This window comes from Echinops telfairi, unplaced genomic scaffold, assembly GCF_000313985.2.
Source record: "Echinops telfairi isolate 266 unplaced genomic scaffold, ASM31398v2 ScPeMD7_7421;HRSCAF=8459, whole genome shotgun sequence".
NCBI classification, from domain to species: Eukaryota; Metazoa; Chordata; class Mammalia; order Afrosoricida; family Tenrecidae; genus Echinops; species Echinops telfairi.
The window spans coordinates 16,211,360-16,231,180 of record NW_022111321.1 but is presented as its reverse complement, the minus strand read 5'-3'; the positions used below and the strand labels follow the sequence as shown (position 1 = coordinate 16,231,180).

General features: G+C 39.1%; 1 protein-coding gene across 1 annotated transcript in view; it reads left to right on the top strand.

Annotated features, from left to right (window-relative positions):
* The window catches only part of GUCY1A2 (guanylate cyclase 1 soluble subunit alpha 2), a 288,640-nt gene that overhangs the window by 27,274 nt on the left and 241,545 nt on the right, over positions 1 to 19,821 (top strand). The window contains exon 4 of the mRNA XM_030887687.2: positions 18,310 to 19,028. Within this exon, the coding sequence (XP_030743547.1) occupies positions 18,310 to 19,028 (719 nt within the window). The remainder of the gene's footprint in view (positions 1 to 18,309; positions 19,029 to 19,821) is intronic.

Below are 19,821 nucleotides of genomic sequence, written 5' to 3'. Positions count from 1 at the left end.
TCCGCCCTTTAATTAACCCCACATGTGTTTATTGGCCAGGTTGGCACAATAAACTAACCACCTCACCAGAGAAGCTTGCCTGCCCTTGGCTTCATTCTTATAGAAGGCCTTGAATAGTTCTGATTAGTGAAACAGAAAGTTAGTAGTAAGCTGCCCTGTAATGCGGGTTTTCTAAGATGGTCCTCAACCGAGGGCTTACACTTAGAACAAGGTTACCATAGAGTTAAAAAGCTGAAGAGAACAAAGAAAAGGAATAAAGGGGAAAGGAAAAAATAAAGCTCTCAAAGATCTGTTTGTCTTCAAGGGCACCACGCCAATGGACCTACTATTAGTGGGGTAGAAAAAACTGTTGACCTTTGACACCCTTCTGGCAGCCAGAAAGGAAATCGCAGCAATAGTCTGGCAAGCTGTGGAGTGGGTTGAGGAGAGAAAAGCCAGCTTGCTTTTTCACTTTTAATGATGACTCTTTTCTGCGGAACACTTTGAAAAGAACGTAGCATTCCTTCATTGTGTGTGACCGTACAACTTTGTAATATCTTCTTCCTGTCAAGCCGTGGATTCAGTTGACCTTTTAGATAATTCACTGTGTTTGCTTTCACATATTAAGAAAGACCTCTGATGTAACCTTTTGTTTTCTCTGGGAGTTAGCGTTAAATGTGGTGAGCGAGTGAAAAAAGTTTATGGGAAAAATAAGGGCGCCAAAACGAGACATTTTTATGTTAACAACTCTTTTGGGCTGGGCAGCCCCAAGCTTACCTATTAAGGTATCTACTGAGGAGAAAATTAAATGTTTTCTGTTTCCTTTCTCCTGCTCATCCCCAGTATTTCCTACCTCCTAAGGGCATATTCCTTCCTTCCTTCCTCATTTATTCTTACACTCCAGTGGGGACTGCAAGGAGAAGGAGGGTGTGAGCAACAGAAACCAGGTTGGAATGAGGAAGGTGTGGTCATGAGGCCATGAAAAGACCAACGTGATTTGAGCAATTCTTTTTCTTGGTATATTGTAACAAATGAGCCTAGGGTTTTATGATTTTTGTTATGTGAGTAGAACCTGCCAATGGATCCCGTTAGATTTCTCATGGCCAACTTCATATCCAAGTGTTTCCTTTCTTTTCAGCCTTATGCGCTCATCTGCTCCATGAGGTTGTGGTGTTATCTTAGGGAGGCCCCAGCAGACTTGCTCATTGTTTTCTGGTCAAGGCTGAGTACTTTCATTAGCTATTCCTTTCTTCTTCATTAACTCTTTTCTTTTAGAATCAACGTGATGGCAGCGTGTTGACTTCCTTTCCCACTTTTCTTTGGGCCGAGTGGAGTCCAATACTTGTATCTCCGAGGGCAAGCTTTTAGACTCCAGCCACGATTCAGCTGCCTGGGATGTAGACAATCAACCTGATCAACCCTATTATGTCGATCGTCAGAATTGTTCCATAATATTATGGTGTTGAGGCTTTAAACTCAAAAAAACATATTTGGCTAGGTCTAAGAAGTATCAGGAGAGACCAGTCCCTGGAGAAGGACATCACGCTCGATAACGTAGAGGGGCCGTGAAAAGGAGAAGGACCTTCGACAACAGATTTCCCCAGTGTCTGAAACAGTGGGCTCCAAGGTAACAACTGTGAAGCTGGTGCAGGAATGGGCAGGGCTTCCTTTGTTGTGCATAGGGTCAGTATGAGTCAGAACCTGCTCGATGGCACCTAGCAACAACCAAAAAATAGTTTTAACTGCACTTTCTATGAGCTTCGTTATATATGAGTGTACATGCAACATACAAGTACACGTAGTTAACCTGGTTACATTTATATGTGTACACAAACATGTATCTTCTTATATACATATGCATACATACCTGTCTGCAGCTCCCTTATATTTTAAGTTAAAATTTGACACAACTTGAATTTCATTCATTTATACCCAGGTTCAAAAATACTTACTGTGCCCTGGGTGCTGGCACTGTGGAGGTCCTGGTTTACTCAGCCAAGTATAGCAGACTGCTACATAAATGGGTTAAACCACTGTCCTAATTTTTCTCCCTGTGCCTTTTAAGCTTCCTCTTCTGAGTCTTTGGTGACAACACAATACTACAGAACGTGACCTGTACCCAGTCCTCAGTTTTCCTAGTGGCATAGCTTAGTCTATAAAACTTTAGTGTCAACAGACTAAAATCCTACGTTGCATTGCCATATATTACACTGTGTGAGTAATGGCCAAATCCAAATTTTAAAAAGAGATATATACATATATTTTAAAGAAGAATCAACCCCAGTCTCACTGTCATCAGGTTGATGCCGACTTATAGCAATCCAGAGCTCCTTTGTAAAAAGAAGAAGAAATATCAAAGAGTGGCTTGATGATACTTATTAAAAGCTCTTTATACTGACAAGAATATTGACAAAATCAGCAGTCCAACAATATGGAAGTAATAAAATACCATACAATAACCCTTAAATGAGAACGCATGGAGAGATGCCACTGCAGAATGGAAGCACTGTTTCTACTGCTGTACTGTCTTAGCTCTGGTGTCTCGGGAGTAGACCTAATGCATCTGCTGCTTTTTTTAAAAGCATAACTCATACTGTCCTTTGAAATCACATATCCTGTCTGTTTTTTCTAGTGTACGCTTGCTTTTATATATCTTTAACGTTAGAAGAGTTGTTTCCCTAACGGTTGTATTGGCATATAAATCACATATCACACAAGTCCATAGTTCAGTCACATCAGGAAGAGTTATACACATTTCACCACAATCACTTTGGGAAGATTTTCTTCATTCCTGTACTCACTGTTATTAGTTCCCCATTTCCCCCAACCATGCCCCTCAGGTACCATTCATCTAGTTAATGTCTCTAGGGATTTATCTATCCTGGACTTCCTATACCAAAAACATGAAACAAACAATGACAACAACAAACAACTAAAAACAAACAACCACCACCAAAAACCAAGAACAACAAAGTGAAACAGATAAGAACCTCAATGGAAAAGAAGGCAGGAAACCTTAAACACTAGGACAAATTTAAATGGAGCATAAGAACGAGGTCTTTCTCTTAAAGCATACGGTGAGAAGACAGAGGGAGACATTTTCAGGTACTGAAAGGACGTTTGTGAAGAGTAGGAGGCACATCCATTCAAATCACCGTAGAGGACAGATTAGAACGAGTTGACTAAAGTTATAGGCATAGATTTTGCTTCAGTGTAAAAAGAAGGAGGGGACTTTAACACGATAAGAGATTTAAAATAGGAAGAGCAAGCTTCATGAGTTCATCACTGGTGGCATTTAAATGAAAGAAGGCTGACTTCCTACCAGGGAGGTTGAGTTTTTAAGGAGGGTGGACTGGCTTGCTAGTAAACGTCCGTTTTTTGTGCATCTGATGACTATGTGTCAGTGCTAAACAAAAGGTACAGCCACAAATTATCTTTTAAACTAACATACACAGGATCATCTGCCATATTCCTCCAGAAGAGTGAAATTATTAGGATTGCTTTTTTTGTGCACGCTGTAAATGCTGACATACACTTCTGTATTCTCTACACTGTGGACACTTACTAATCACACTTCAAACCTGATGATGTTTAGCTAATGGGAAAAAACGTCTGAGGTCTTTAGCTATTTGTTACCTAATTCAGTAGGAAAATTCTAAAATCATTCAGATTTTCAGTCATCTTATTTTCCCCCTCAACACCCCTCTTCTTTCTAAAGTTGACTCTCTGTACAAATGGGCAGCAGGGCTGCTCCCCAGACTTAGTTGAGGAGGGTGAATCACAGTTTTGCCATTGTAGAAAACAGGGCAATTAAAGAGACATTAGCAGTGATTAACTGTTCTGAGTAAGCCCTCTGCGGATCCATCTGGGTGGAAATGATGCTTTCCGGCTGCTACCAGTGTTGCCTCCAATTTGAACAGGGCCCAGTGGCCCTCAGTTCATGCCAGAATCCAGACATGATAATCCCCTCCTTTCCCTACCTGCTGGTAAAGGACCAGTATAAAGTGTAAGGGTGGAGAATGAGTTGAATAAATGAATCGGTCACCGGGTGGCGTGTCTGAAGCTGGAACCAGGTGGTGTGGATATAGAACTGAGACAGGGCCTCCTGGAGCTCTGCGTGGTTGTTAGACCAAGCCTGTGGGCTCCGTGACTCTGCACCACCCTGGGGCCCGCTTCTGGATTAGGGTCTTCAGGACCACCTGCCAACCTGGAGGGCAAGGAAGCCTGGGAAATGTGGGGAGTCCTTGGTCACCCAACCAGTGGCCAGCATCTGCCAGCAGGCATGACAAAGCCCTGATACAGCTGCCTTACGATACAAGTGCTGCCCCGAGTCTGGTTCCTTTTTCACTACTCACCTGTGATTATTTGTTAGCAAAGGAGCTCGCCAACCCACAAGGATTCACATCTATGAAGTGTGTCCGCATAACACTCCTAAACTAGTGTCAGAATGCATGCCAGCAGAGTATCGAAGGGTATGAGAAAGAACAATGGAAAAAATAGGACAAAATATACAAATATATGAGTGTGTATCTACTATATATTTTATATAGTATATACCTCACATATAATTGTTATACAGGAGTATGTATGGTCAATGGTCAATCACACACAGCTGATTTTCTTTTTTATTAATCTGTGTACAAAAAGTATTGCTACATGGAAACTTTATTAAACAAAAATATGGAAACATGAAACTCTTGTTTTTCAATATAGCCTCCATGTAGGCTGTATTTTCTTCCCAGATGGACCTCACCATATATTCTCCTACCATTTTCCATGGGCTTGAACGTGATCTATTAAACATTTTCAGACATGTGAATTTACTTCTGACTTTTGTGTTCTAATCCAACAATCTGTTCTTATTGAAATAAGCGTGACTCGATGGTAGTGAGTCTGATTTGGAGAGCTGGGATTGCATTTACTCTAATACCTGGTACGGCGATCTTTCCTGAGTAGTGTCCCCATCCTAGGCATTTATTTCTCATACGAACCTCAAAATTACCATGTTAACAAAAAGAAGACTTGCTGATGCTGTGATTAGGAATGGTTTAGGCATGGTGTGACTAACCAAAAGGTTGGCAGTTCAAACCAGCCAGCCGGTCCTTAGGAGTAGAAGGAGGCTGTCACCTCCTCCTTCCAAGATGGACAATCTTGGAAAGCCTTTCTAAGGTTGTTATGAGTGAGAATCAATGCTATGGCACTGTGCTTGGGTTATCATTATTTGAGTAGAATATTTTCTCATTTTTTAACTTCTATATCTTTATTGCGATTATGGAGAAAGGCTATTGATTGTTTTTCATTCAATTACTTATACAATTTTCTTATTAATTCTAATAAGTTCTATTTTTTTCCTTTTAGAAATATATACTTTTAAGTGTTTTGATCATGCTCCCAGAGAGAAAAAGCCTCACAATTAAAAGGCTACAAGTTTTCCAGGTGTACAATTTGTCATCAGCAAAGATAATTGAACTTTCCTTATGAATGTTTAGACAAATGATTTTATTTTCCTGTATGATCGCACTTGTTAAAGCAAGGTACCATTGAATGTCATCACATCTACATGTTGTTAGCACACATACCCATCTAATTTCTAATTTTAGTTGAAGTGTTCTTAATATTTATCATTTAGGATAAACTTCGCTGTAGTTTTTTTGAAGACAGGCTTTATTATACTTAAGCACATTCCTTCTGTCTCTCCTTTATTTAAAATTATTACAGCATTGTTGAATTTCACCAAATGGCTTCAGAATCTACTCATTTGAACATGTTTCTCTCTCATTTAATTTTACAAATTTAATCATTTGTGATGCTTAGTTCTTTATTATAGCACTGCCTTTTCATTTCATTTATGATATAAAAGATACTTGTACATGATTTATCATTTCTGAAAATAAATGTCTAGATTCTATCTTAGAAATATTTGTGAGAAAATGGCCTCTGTAATTTTTGCTTGTTTGTTTTTGATGATTCATAGGGGAGCCTGAAAACATTTACATCATTTTTATAATTATCTATATAGTTTTAAAAGCTAGCCAGAACCGAGGCTGCCCATTTCTTCTTGGGTCAATTTTGGTCATTTATATTTTGTCAGAAAAATTTCCACTTGACATTCTGCTAGTACAGCTGTCAACTGATGTATGCATGGATCTATTTGATTCTCCATTTCTTCTGACTGTGTTCTGTGAAGGAGGACTGGGGGTGCCGTGGCTAAGGACTGCACGGCAAACCCGGGGCTCCATGCTGCACTGACACCTAACAGCGGCTCTGTGGGAGAAAGACCGGACAGTGGGCTTCTGTAGAGATAACACCTTGGAAAACCCGCAGGGCAGTTCCACTCTCTCCTGTAGGCTGGCCCTGAGTCATGATCAACCGGTTATGCATTTATGTTTTGTTTCTCATTCCTACTTTGTGATTTATCAAATTTTGAATGAAACATTCTTTTATTGATTTCTGGAAATTGTAATTTCCATTTTTATTTTCTATTTTACTGAAAGGAGTATGTCCCTTAATATCCAAATTTATTATTCTTTTATTCCATTAGAAAATTTGATCTACATATTTTTTCTTCAAATACATTTAGAATATTAGCTCAAATAGTATAGTAGTTGTCCCTATTTTATGAACTGTTACTTAAAATTATACTCTAGGACTTTTTGACTAAGTACTTGTGAATTTTGTAATTTTTCCATAAAATATAATGCATATGTGCTTATGTATGCACGTGTATGTGTTGTTCTTATTACCTTTTGTTAATTTTATTTTTCTGATTTTATTTTTTTATTGACATCATTTTATATTGTTGATATTTATGTAATTTATCTAAAACTTTGCTTTTACACTTTATCTTTAATTTCTTTCATTCTCAGGAAGTTACATTAAAAATTTCCACTGTAGCTTTATTTCTATTGTTTTATCTTTATTTAATTGTTCTTTATCCATTTTATTTTAATTTCTCAATGGTTTTTCCATTTTGTCTTTTATATACCTCTGTTCCTTACAGAGGCAAATTAAATTTTCCCATTGTAGTTATTATTATATCAATCTATTTATTTTCTAATATTTTTTAATGTATAATACCTTAATTGAGATATAATACACATACCAAACAATTGCCCAAATGAGAAATTCAGTAGTTTTTAGAATATTTATAGAGTTGTGCAACAATCACCACACTCTATTTCAGACACCTTCTTCACTCCACAAAGAAACCTAGACCCATTAAGGATCAATTCTTAATCATACTTACCTATTTGAGGAACCCTGGTAATGCATGGTTTAGGCATTTGGTTGCTAAGAGCAGAGGTGGATGTTCTAACTCACCTGCCACTCTGTGGAAGGAAGACGAGGCTGCCAGATGGACAGTTTTGTAGATTCTATCTAGGATTGCTCTGAGTTGGAACTGATTTTCTGGCAGTGGGTTTGGTTGGGGTTTATCTACTTACCTTCCAAATTGCTTGGTTACCGGCTCTTAGATGCTGAGATTTTGTTGCATTATCTCCCTCTCCTCTCCTTTGGAGCACTTTAATCCTTAATTCTGCCTTCTTTATTTTGTCTTTCTTGTTTTGCTCAGCCCCTTTAAGTATTCTTTGCCTTCCCCTTTTCAACATTTACTTTAAAAATCACCTTTTACTAATGTGATTTTTAAATTCCTTATTTTACTGTTGTTGTTGTTGAGAACATAAAGAGTAAAACGTACGCCCAGTCAGCAGTTTCTAGATGAGAAGTCAGCGGCACTGACTGCGCTTTTCAAGGTGTGCAAGCCTTTTCACCCTCCTTTTCCGGGAGATTTCTTACCTCCTATCACTGCTGCTGCAATTTCCTCTCTCAGATTTGGGTTGCTAGTATCAATTTGGTAATGTATAGGTAGGTCTTGAAAGAGTGTAATGCTCCAGGCAGTTTTTTTTAAATGGAATTAAAAAAATACTTTTATTGGGGGCTCTTACATCTCTTATCACAATCCATACATTCCTCTAACGTGTCAAGCACATTTGCACCTGCCGCCATCATCATTTTCAAAGCATTCTCTTTCCACTTGAGCCCCTGATATCAGCTCCCCATTTCTTCCCCTTCCTTCCTCCGTTTTTTTTTTTTTTTAACTAGCGAAGCTAAACTATTGTTTAGTTTTAGGAAGACTTCAGGGGATATTTTTGGTTTAAAGGTTAAAGATTGTCTCAAGGCAGTAGTTTGAAGGTTTTATGAATCTTCCTGTCTGTAGGAATCTAGTGTCCTTGAAAATTTTAACTACTCTTTTGAAATCTTCCCCCTGTGCTGAAGATTTTTTAAATAGGCTCTTTGATCACAAGGTTCAGTGATGATAGCTAAGCATCATCTAATTCTTTTGGCCTCCTGGCAAAAAAGGGGCTTGTTCATGGAGGGAATTAGCCACACCTTCCACATTCTCCTCCTAATCCAGATTCTCCTTTTTCTGCGCTGTAATTTTTAGAGATGAACTGAGTTTCTGCCGTTTAATGGAAGCATCTGTTTGTTTACATTTCGTGGAACTCACAATTTACTTTTTTAGATCTTTGCTTCACAGAAATTATTTTATTGGTTTTCTTATTTTTGCTGCTTTGGTAAAGCTGGCATTCATTTTTCTCTAATTTCATTATCATTTACTTTCCCTTTCTTGCTACTGAAATTGGACCCTTCTATCCTTTCTTTCAAATCATTTTAAGACAAAGCATCACGTGGACTTTTCCAGATGAATACACAGATACCAAACATACTACATCTGTGGGAAGAAACAATGTAGAAACTCAATAGTAGATGCTGAAACCAGGCCAGGGGCCGGCTTTAGGAGCAGACCATCATTTGCTGACTTGTTAGTTCAGGTTGAAGCTGAAGAAAATTTAAACAAATCCCCAAGAGTCAAAACAGTCACTTGAGTCTATCCCACCTGAATTTCGCAACATTTCAAGAACAGACTTGACACATTGAACACTAGGGACAGAAGCCTTGAGTGGCTGGGAGGGGACAGGAAGAACGTCATTCATGAAAAAGCACAAGGTCATTAAAAAGACAAAAAAGAAAGACCAAAGTGGCTATCAGAGGAGACTCTGGAACTTGCTCTTAATTGTAGAGTAGCTAACGCAAATGGAAGAAATGATGAAGTCAAAGAGCTGAATAGGAAATTTCAAAGGGCGGCCCGAGAAGACAAAGCCAAATATAATGAAATCTACAAAGGCCTAGACTTAGAAACCCCAAAGGGAAGAACCAGCTTAGAATATCTGAAATTAAAATAACTCAAGCAAAATTCAAGCCTTTATTTGCGATATTGAAAAAGTCTATGGGAAAAATACTGAATGAGCCAGGAAGTATCAGAAGAAGGTGGAAAGAATACACAGAGTCACTGTACCAAAAAGAACTAGTCAATATTCCACCATGTCAGGAGGCAGCGTGTGAGCAAGGACCAATGGTGTTTGTTGAAGGAAGAAGTTCAAGTTGCATGGGAAGCATTAGCCAACAACATGCTCTATGAATTGATGGGGATAACAAATGAAATGTTTCCACAAGCTGATGAAGCAAGCACTGGAAGCACTTACTGGTCTTTGACAGGAAATTGGAAAGCAATTACTTTACCAACTGACTGGAAGAGATCCATAGTTTTACTTATTTCAAAGAAAAATGACCTGACATAATGCTCAAGTTATAGTATAATATCATTAGTATCACATGCAAATAAAATTTTGCTGAAGATCATTCAACAACAGTTGCAGCAGTTCATTGACAGAGCTGCCAGAGGTTCAAGTTGAATTCAGAAGAGGACCTGGAACAAGGGATATTGTTGCTGATGCTACATGGATCTTTTCTGAGAGCAGAAAAAGCCAGAGAGATGTTTACCTGGGTTTTATTGACTATGCTAAGGCATTCGACTGTGTGGAGAGTAGCAAAGTATGGATAGCCTTGAGAAGAATGGAATTCCAGGACGCTTCATGGTGCTTACGAGGAACTTGTATGTGGATCAACAGACAGATGCACCATCGAACAAGGTAATACTGCATGGTTTAAAATCAGAAAGGTGTGTGACAGGGTTGTATCCTCTCACCGTATTTATCCAATGTATGCTGAGCAAGTCATCAGAGACCCTGGCTTATATGAAAAATAATGTGGCATCAGGATTGGAGGAAGGCTTATTAACAACCTACAATATGCAGGTGACGCACTTTGCCTGGTGACAGCGAGGAGGACTTGAACCAGTTGCTGATGAAGATCAACGATGGCAGCCTTTAGTATGGATGACAACTCAATGTAAAGAAGTCCCAAATCCTCACAAGTGGACCAATAGGTAATATCATGATAAATGAAGAAAAGATTTAAGTTGTCAAGGATTTTGCCTTGCCGGGATCCACAGTCAATGCTTATGAAAGCAACAGCAGTCACGAGATCAAAAGACGGGTTGCATTGGGTAAATCTGTTCACTAGACCTCTTTAGAGTATTGAAAAGCAGAGATGTCACTCTGATGATTAAGATGCGCCTAACCCACATCATGGTGTTTTCAATTGCCTCATATACGTGTGAAAGCTGGACATTGAATAAAGATGGAAGAAGAATCGCTGCATTTGAATTGTGATGCTGGCAACGAATATTGAAAGTACAAACTGCTTGAAAAGACCAGAAGTATAACCCTACTTTGGACATGTTGTCAGGAGAGACCAGTCCCTGGAGAAGGACATTGTGTTTGTTAAAGTGGAGAGGCAGCGAAGGAGAGGAAGGTCCCAAGGAGGTGACTGACACCTGGCTACAACAGGGGCCGCACACGTAGGAACAGTGGTGAGGCTGCCACAGAACTAAGCAGTACTCTGTCCTGCTGTGCATAAGGCAGATATGGCGGGAACCAACTCGAGGGCCGGGCAACATTATGTTGAACCCACCATGAGCTGCCCTACTGTAACAATATGGCCATAGAATAATGATACAAATTTCTATAAGATAAAGGACTATCTATTTTATACGAAAAACACAGAAATATAGTATTGATAACATTTGTGCAATTTGCTATGCTCCACTTTTTAGATTCAGTTGTTAAATTAAAAAAAACCCCAAAACTATTCCATAGTACTCAGGGTTTGACTTCTCCATTCCATTTCTTACCATTGAAACTTAAACCCTTTGTATGTTTTAACGAATATTTTAGCAGATTTTCAAAATTAAGAATGCTAAACTTAACCAATAATTTTGTTCCTGAAACATATGCTATGTTTTTAATAATACCTATTCTTTTATATATTTAAGAATTACTAGTCCTAAATATGTATTAGGTTTCTCCTATTATTCTACTTGCCAAATATTTGTTAGCTCTATGATATTAGAACTCTAGTTTCATGAATCTGAAAATGTGCCCTGTTATCTTTAACAGTATTATAAAGTTAAAAAATTAAGAACAATTAATTTATGTTCAACTGCACTTACAGGTAGAGTACATGGAAAAGCTATGTTATTTTAGGGAGACAAGCCGTGATGCCTTGAGTGTATAACAATAGTGTGCCTCTAAAATGTCAGAAAACTTAATGCTCTATTCATTTATTGATTGAGAGCAAAATTGATAAGTATATTTCAACACTTTTACTTACCAAGCTGTCAAGTACTCTGAAATGTCATAGGTTTTCTTTCATTCAACAAAGAGTCTCGTGCGATTGGTTGAGTAGATGAAGACAATTTCCCCTAAACTTGTAGTTGCAGTTTTGGCAATGGCATATTTTTTAGTCTTTCATATATGTATATATATAGGGGTACCTTCCAAAAAACTGGAAAAAAGTCTTACTTTTGTAGTACCCATTTTCCCCAGTAGGCGAGCATCCAGCATATTGCTGTGAGTTAATGCATACATTGGCATCACCTGGGAAGGTTCTGTCTGGTCACAGTGAATTTTTTCATAAAAGCAGTTTCGCTTGAATCTTGTGTTTTTTGTGATGGCTGATTTCAGAGAACAGTATGAGGCTGTAAAATTTTTATTTCCTGCTGGGGAAAAATGCTGCAGAAACTGTTGTGATGCTGAACACAGTTTACAAGGAAAGTGCTATGGGAAAAACTCAAGTGTACGAGTGGTTTTCTCATTTCAAAAAAGGGTGAAATGTTGATTGTTGCCAAACCTCGTTCTGGATGTATGTCAACTTCCTGAATAGATGAAAATGTCTACTCATCGTGCATTTGGAGTTCATTCCACCAGGTCAGACTATTAATCAAGCTTTCTAGTTAGAGTTTTTGGAAAGAGAACAAAATGGCGTGTGACAAAAAAAGGCCTGATTTGTGGCAGATGGGGGACTGGTTTTGTCACCACGACAATGTACCTGCTCATCTCAGTGTGCCAGTTTTTGACAAAAAACAGTATCCCTCTCTTGCCCCACGCACCTCACTCACCTAAGTGACTTCTTTTTGTTTCTGTGAATGAAGAGGGACATGAAAGGACAGTGATTTGATGATGTAAGAGAGGTGAAGAAAAACATGTGGGAGGTGCTGTCAGCCATCCAAACAGCTGAGTTTGTAAACTGTTTACAAGAATGGAATTGTAGATTTGACAAATGTATTAAGTGTAATGGAGTTAAAAATTTAAATACATAGCTTTGGTGAAAAATTCCTTTTTGGTACATCCGTGTGTGTGCGCGCGCACTTTTTGTTCTTCAACCTCCTCTGGCTCACAGAAACAAATCTTAGTCATTCATTTTTATTCACATTTAAGAAAATAGTTAAAAAAGCTACCATTTTGCTTATTAACCATACATTTTCAGCAGTAATGATCTCCTACGTATGAGACAGGACTACTACTGGCTGTGAAGGTTAAGATTAAGTGTCAACTTGCCTGTCATGTTTCTCAGTGTTTTGGCAGTTACGTAATGATGTGATTTGGCATTTATGTAAAAACGTATTCCTCTTCTATTTTGAAATATGATGTAGTCATTCTCCATTTTGACATGTGTCCTTTTCTCCCACAATGACTTGGCTTTTGGAACCTACTAAGTCGGTAAGTGAGAAGTGAGCGTGCATTTAATTCCTTTGTCGTAGGTTAGGGATCTAGAGGACACACTCTTGCTTTGCTCTTTCCCCATATTCGTGCAGACTGATGCCTTGATGAATAATTGGCATGGTCTCTGGATGAAGAAAGACATTGATTTCTCCCTTTTATTGATAAAACTTCCTCCTAGAGGACCCAGCATTCTCATCATTGCTGTATCTTCAGTGGTGTCTTTCTACTCACTTGACTCTCAACATAGCCCATATTTTCCTTTCTGAGCACCCCTAAACCCAAGCCCAACCAATAAGCCACACCCATTGTTGTCGTCAAATTGATTCTGACTCATGGCAATCCGACAGGATAGAACAGAACTGCCACACAGGGTTTCCAAGTCTGGAGATCATTTGGGAAGTAGACGGCTGCATCTTTTTCTGGCCGAGTGATTGGTGCGAATTAAATCGCTCACTTTTCTGTTATCAGCCAATGACAATCTCTGTGCCATTGGGGAATCGTCAAACTTGGACAATTTTATAAAACAACTAATTAGAGCCTTTAGTGAATACGATTGCTCCAGTTGGCAATGTATTCCTTTACTTGTCATAAACTCTTCAACCCATTACAATCAGTCTTTGGCCCCAGTCTATCAGTGAACTTGGTCTGGCATAGGTCTGCAGTGACCAGCTAAATCTCATAGCTGGGGTTCTGTCCTTCTTACTTGACCTTGTTGTGTCAATGTATAACAAGGACTACTTGCAACACTTTGTATTGACTTCAGTGATGCAAAAATTCATTCACTCTGCAGCCAGTATTTATTCAGGATCCACTACATGCCAGATGTTAGGCAATAATGTTACAACAATGAGCAAAACATACATGGTTTATTTTGCAGGTGCAGCTTTTACTCTTTTGATACCAGGCTTATTACACAAGGTGCCTTTTAGCCGAGTTCATTTTAAGAGTGGTTTTGCCAACTACAATTGTGTGAACTTGAGACATTTCCTTAAAAGTCTTACCTGTAAGTTGAGGACAATAAAAACAACTACTTTCTAGGAACTTGAGAGAATGAAATAAAGTGATGTATGCAAATAGTTTATACAGCTTGGATTTTTTTTTTATCAAGACTGTCTAATTCAGGACAAAATAATTTTTCGAATCATCGCAACACCTCTCTGGTTAGTGTCTGCTGCTTCAATATTACTGGTTAATTAACAATCCATCCCACCCCTGCTCCCCAGCCATTCTATAATTACTACGTCCTCTCCCATAAACCTGTGAGGCCTCTCCACTTCCCTGATTCATCCCTATTCCATTTCTATCCATAGACTAGAGTACTCGTCTTTTCTTTCAAGCCCCTGTTCAAACATTATTCTTTCTTACACACCTCTATAGGTTCTCTTTTGTGACTCTGGTGTGGCCCAGCCATACTGCATTTTAACTGTAAGTGTTCTGTGAGCCCCATGAGAGTGACATGAAAGAATGTGCCTGTGGATCCAGGCACAGCCACACTCTTAGAAACTTAGTTTTATTTATCCAATGAAAATTACTTAGGTAAACGCTTAGTTTTCATGAATGAAGGCTTCATCTCTATGGACCAGAGATTGTGCTAGTGACAAGTATGCATCCATAGAGAGGATAAGAACCTTCTCTTCAAAAACGCCCTATCTGAGCCGAGGGACAATACATGCATGTCATGATGGAGCAGTCTATTTCATGTACAGCTAAGGAATGGTAACAAGTAGCTATTGATTTTTTTAATGAGGTGAATTAACAGCAGTTTTAATTGCCAAATTTTGACTTAGGTGTCAATGAAAAGGTTTTTTTTTTAAAATGCATTTTGCCTCTGGATGAAATGTATTCTTATAGGCCCAGATGTCGACCTGTCACAGCATTTTGTGATATGAGGAGATGAGTATTGTCTATATGTGTCAAGTGATTTACTGTAAGCTGGGGGTTTGCATCAATCGTAGGTGGGACCCGGGGTTGTGAGAACCACATCAATTGTCTGAGCTGAACTGCTTTCTCTTTGCTCTCTGAATTTGGAGATACGTTTTTAAATGGAAATCTGGGCTGTTGACTCAAATACACAAAGTTGGAGCGAGCTTTTTAAATATTGTTTTCCAACTCCAAGACTATTTTTCTTCTTTTCTGATTTTAAGGAGTCTAACAATTGATGGACTCCAAGTCTTTGTTGATTAATTGAATATGGTTGTTCACTACTATGCATAATATCTGAATGCAGTAGTTCAAATGACTCAGCTTTTTTATGGATACATTTAAGTCACTTTAGCATCTTGGTGAGTCATCATTTTTAACATTCATTGCAATGTTAAAGTGCAGAAGCGCGTTTTAGAGCAATCAGAATTTCTATTTGATAGAATGATGTTCACTTATTTTTCTTGTGTTGTCCCTCGTGAATCTTTTTACTTGTTACTTCCTGGGTGCTTCTTATGTATTCTGGTATTAGAAGTAGAACACGAGCTTATTGTATTATCTTTAGAACTGTGCTCTTTATTTAATAACCCAAATGGAATTTTCAGTGTTATGAAAAATGCAAGTTAGAAACAATTCTCTGTCTTCCTTTCATTGAGACCATAATGTCTTTTGAAGACACAATTCTTCAGAGTTGAGAAGCAATTTATAGAATATTTTTAGTGGCACATGAGATTTTACAGGTTAGTAGGGATAGTCTTATTTGAGGGATTTTTATACTTCTTATTTTTGTTTTTAATATCAGTCAGTAGGCAATTTAATAGCAGCATATGTGACATAAGGACTTGGCATACAAAGAAATTTTAGTGAATGAAGTAAGAATGAATTTTCAGAAAAGAGGGAGGGAGGGAGGGAGAGAGAAAGAGAGAGAGAGAGAGAGAGACAGAGACAGAGACAGAGACAGACAGACAGAGACAGAGACAGAGAAATCAAACCAAGGGAGTTTGGCTGTTCTAAGTCAAGGAAGGAGAATGAGTTATACCAGGTAATTAACTACCAGACTGAAGGGAAAAGAAGTAAATGGTTAACTGTCAGACTCAAGGAAAAATAAATAAGATTAAGTAAGATAAAGATATGTACTAGCTTAAGTAATTATGAGAGCACTTTAATTGAAGCCTTTGAAGAGAAGCAGGGTGGTTGGAGCCTAGAGTATCATCTGTATTATTTACTCTGCTCCACCCTAGGGATTGTACAGACAAATGTGATTATCACCAATTCTGGCAGGCATCATTGTTAGAGCACACAACATTTGTTGAGGACAATTTTGTGAAATGACAATGTGCGATGACTGGTGATGTTTTTATCTTAATAGGTGATTTTCTCAGCTTTCCTTGAACATCAAATCTATGAAACAAAAATTAATGTGAAAAACTTCTTGATATAGGGATCTTTTCCACTTCTTTTTATTTCATATTGATTTTAAGACTTTCTTTGTCAAAGTGACCTCTGGCTAGCACAACAATGATGGCTATCACAATTTGTAGTCTCAGTTCTAACTATGAAAGAAAATAGTTGACATATTTTGATTCTAATTTTGTATAAAACTATCGACTGTGTGACCTATTCCTCTACTTTTGGGTGGGAAAACCTCAAGGGAAATTTAAAGGTTGAACAGAAAACCAAGCTGTGGAGAGCCTGGATGGCTGCGTTCTAAAAAACAATGCAAAAAGCGACCAAAATAAAACTCACTGTCATCAAGTCAATGCTAACTCATCGCGGCTGCCTGTGGGCTTCCTAGAGTGTAACTGTTTACAGGAGTAGAGAGCCCAGTCTTTCTACTGGGGAGCTAGTGGTGGTTTCGACTGCCAACCATGTGGATAGCAGCCCAACACATAAACCACTACACTAGGGCTGAGGAAGGTAATCTTTCCCTATTAGTGCCTAGTTTTTTAGGACATTCTTATAGTATGGAGCACATTAAAACTCACTGCCTAGATTCCGACTCCTCTCACTCTCACTGCCATTGAGTAGAGTCCGACTCATAGTGACCTAGGTCGTGGTTTCTGATTATTGGAGTAGAAAGCCTTGGGTTTCAATCTACTGACCTTGTGGTTAGCAGCCCAGCTGGTAACCTCTATGCCACCAGGAGTCCTAAAGGCCTTATATAGGACTTATGGGACTGAAAATCTTTACCAGAGCCGACAGCCTCATTTTCTTCTTACTGGAGGCTTGCGAGTTTGAACCACCGATCTTATGGTGAGCAACCCAACACCTAATCCCCAATGCCATGACTAGACAAGACAAAGGAGCCCTGGTGATACTGTGGTGAAGTGCTTGGTTGCTAACCAAAATGTCAACAGTTTCAACCCCCCAGTCACTCAGCAAGAGCAAGCTGTGGCTGGCTGCTTCCACAAAGATGACAGCGCTGGAAGCCCGTGGAGCAGGCGGTCTCCCCTTCCTACAGGGTCACTAGGATCAACTCAAGGGCATTGGGTTTTGATAAGAAAATATGAATCTGTAAATGACATGTACTGATTTCAACCAAAGTCAATGGGGAGTAATAGAAAGGTTTTATGTGGACTCATTGTTTCCCAGACCGGTACAACTTTTAAAAACCTGTTGTATAAATTTCTTTCATATTTTTCCTGAGATCCTCCTTATGAATAAATCTAACCTGTAGACTCTTCTTCTGTAACCAGATAATGTATTGAGTACATTACATGCTGTACTTTTTTGGTTTATTAAATTATTTCTGCCAGGTGTAGTACTTTTTACCGGAGTATCTAGGATTGGGTAGGTACCAAGAATGCCCAGTAAATGCCTCTAACTCTATCGAGTCCGATTCCGTTGACATTCTTGCCCGTCTTCACTCTTGTGTGTGAGCGAATGCAAACCAGTCCACAGTTCTGCCCCGTTTGTCGCGGTGTCTGTCTTTGTGAGGTCTGACAGAAGCGTCCACATTCCTCCTAGATGTCTTTCCCTTTACACGAACCACAGATTCCCGCTTCAGCTCGTCTTTGCCTCTTCATGAAAGCGTTCGATAAGAGGTAACGTGGCACTGTGGCTGGATGCCATGTGGAGGTAGAGGCATCTAGGTTATTTTAAAGCATGTCAACAAGACAAGATGTCATGTGTGAGATATAGTTACAACAAGGGGAGTAGGGCATTGCAAAGAAACGTGCACAGCTGGACCAGCAGCACTTAAAAAGTTCATGCTCATTATCTTTTCAGATGCATCGTTTCCGAGGTTGAACTGAATCTTACTTTCTCTGATTCAAAGGGAATGAATTAACTTTTCAGGGGAAGGGGGTAGATGGAGAATTTATGGGCCTGAAGGAGATGCCCCTCATGCTTCACTCACTAGTTACCTCATTTGATAAGCTTTAGATGAATTGGAAAAGCAATTATTTTTATTACACCTCACTAACACTTGCTTCCCATTTGCCTCTAGGTTTGAAGTTTGAGGACATTCAAGAAAGATTTGGTGAGGAGTTCTTTAATATATGCTTTCATGAGAACGAGAGAGTTCTTCGGGCTGTAGGCGGCACCTTGCAGGACTTCTTTAATGGCTTTGATGCTTTGCTGGAACACATTAGAACTTCTTTTGGAAAGCAGGCCACCCTGGAGTCCCCCTCGTTCCTATGCAAAGAGCTCCCTGAAGGTACTCTCATGCTCCACTACTTCCATCCTCACCACGTCGTGGGCTTTGCCATGCTGGGCATGATTAAGGCTGCCGGGAAGAAGATCTATGGGCTGGACGTGGAAGTAGAACAGGTTGCCAACGAGAAGCTGTGCTTGGATGGCTCGAACCCAGGCAATTGTAGTTGCCTTACTTTCCTTATCAAAGAGTGCGAAAATTCTACCATCACCAAGAACTTTCCACTGGGAACCTCGCAAGTTCCTGCAGACCTCAGAATTAGTATCAACACCTTCTGCCGAGCCTTCCCGTTCCACTTGATGTTCGACCCCAACATGCTGGTCCTTCAGCTGGGGGAAGGGCTCAGGAAGCAGCTCCGATGCGACATTCACAAAGTGCTCAAGTTTGAGGACTGTTTCGAGGTCGTGTCCCCAAAGATTAACACCACCTTCGAAAGGGTCCTGCTGCGACTGTCCACCCCATTTGTGATCAGGACCAAGCTCGAGGCTTCTGGCACTGAAACTCAAGACAAGGTAAGTGGCCCGGCCTTGAGATGGGTGATGGGGACTGGAAGAGTGGAGAATTCTTTCAGTAAATTATGTGCTGGCATACTTATAATTATTTAGGCAAGAGAGCTTAAAGTACCATTTAGAAAATTATTGGTCCCTGGATGTATGTAAAAAGATTTGGCCTTACTCCCAGTCATTTTGCATAGTGCCTGCCTCATCCATTAATTTATTTCAACATATAAAAAGAAGACATTTATTAATACTACTACGGCAATTAGAAAAATGATAGGACTCATGAAAACCCGATACTCTCCACCCATGAATGTTTCCACTGATTGAAATCGCATTAGGAGAGAAACTACGAGACTCGGCCTGCATCGTTGTGGGGCTTGGCCGCATTGTCTTAACATAAATATTGCTTCAAGCGAGCTGCTCTTTGAGTATGTTCACTTCTCAATTTCCTAACCTAATAATGTCTGGTTTACACTGTGTATTTTGCCTACTATACAGAATAATGTATTCTTCTACAGTTGGAAATTAAGTGTCTCTGTATCTCAAGACCTATTTTTTAGTACAAGTTTAGATTTGAGGAAGAGACTTGTTCCAGGATAACACATGCAATCTTCAACTGAGTTACCTTTATTATAGAATTTTGGAGTCTACTGGGAAAATCTGGGTTAATACATTTTAAGTAAGTGCTGAAAAAGGCACCATAAATATATCTAGCAAATACTTCAGTTAAAAAAGACATTTTACCACAGGTAGTATATGAAAAAGACCAACAAAGAAGTAAATAATAAAATACAAAAGTAAAATA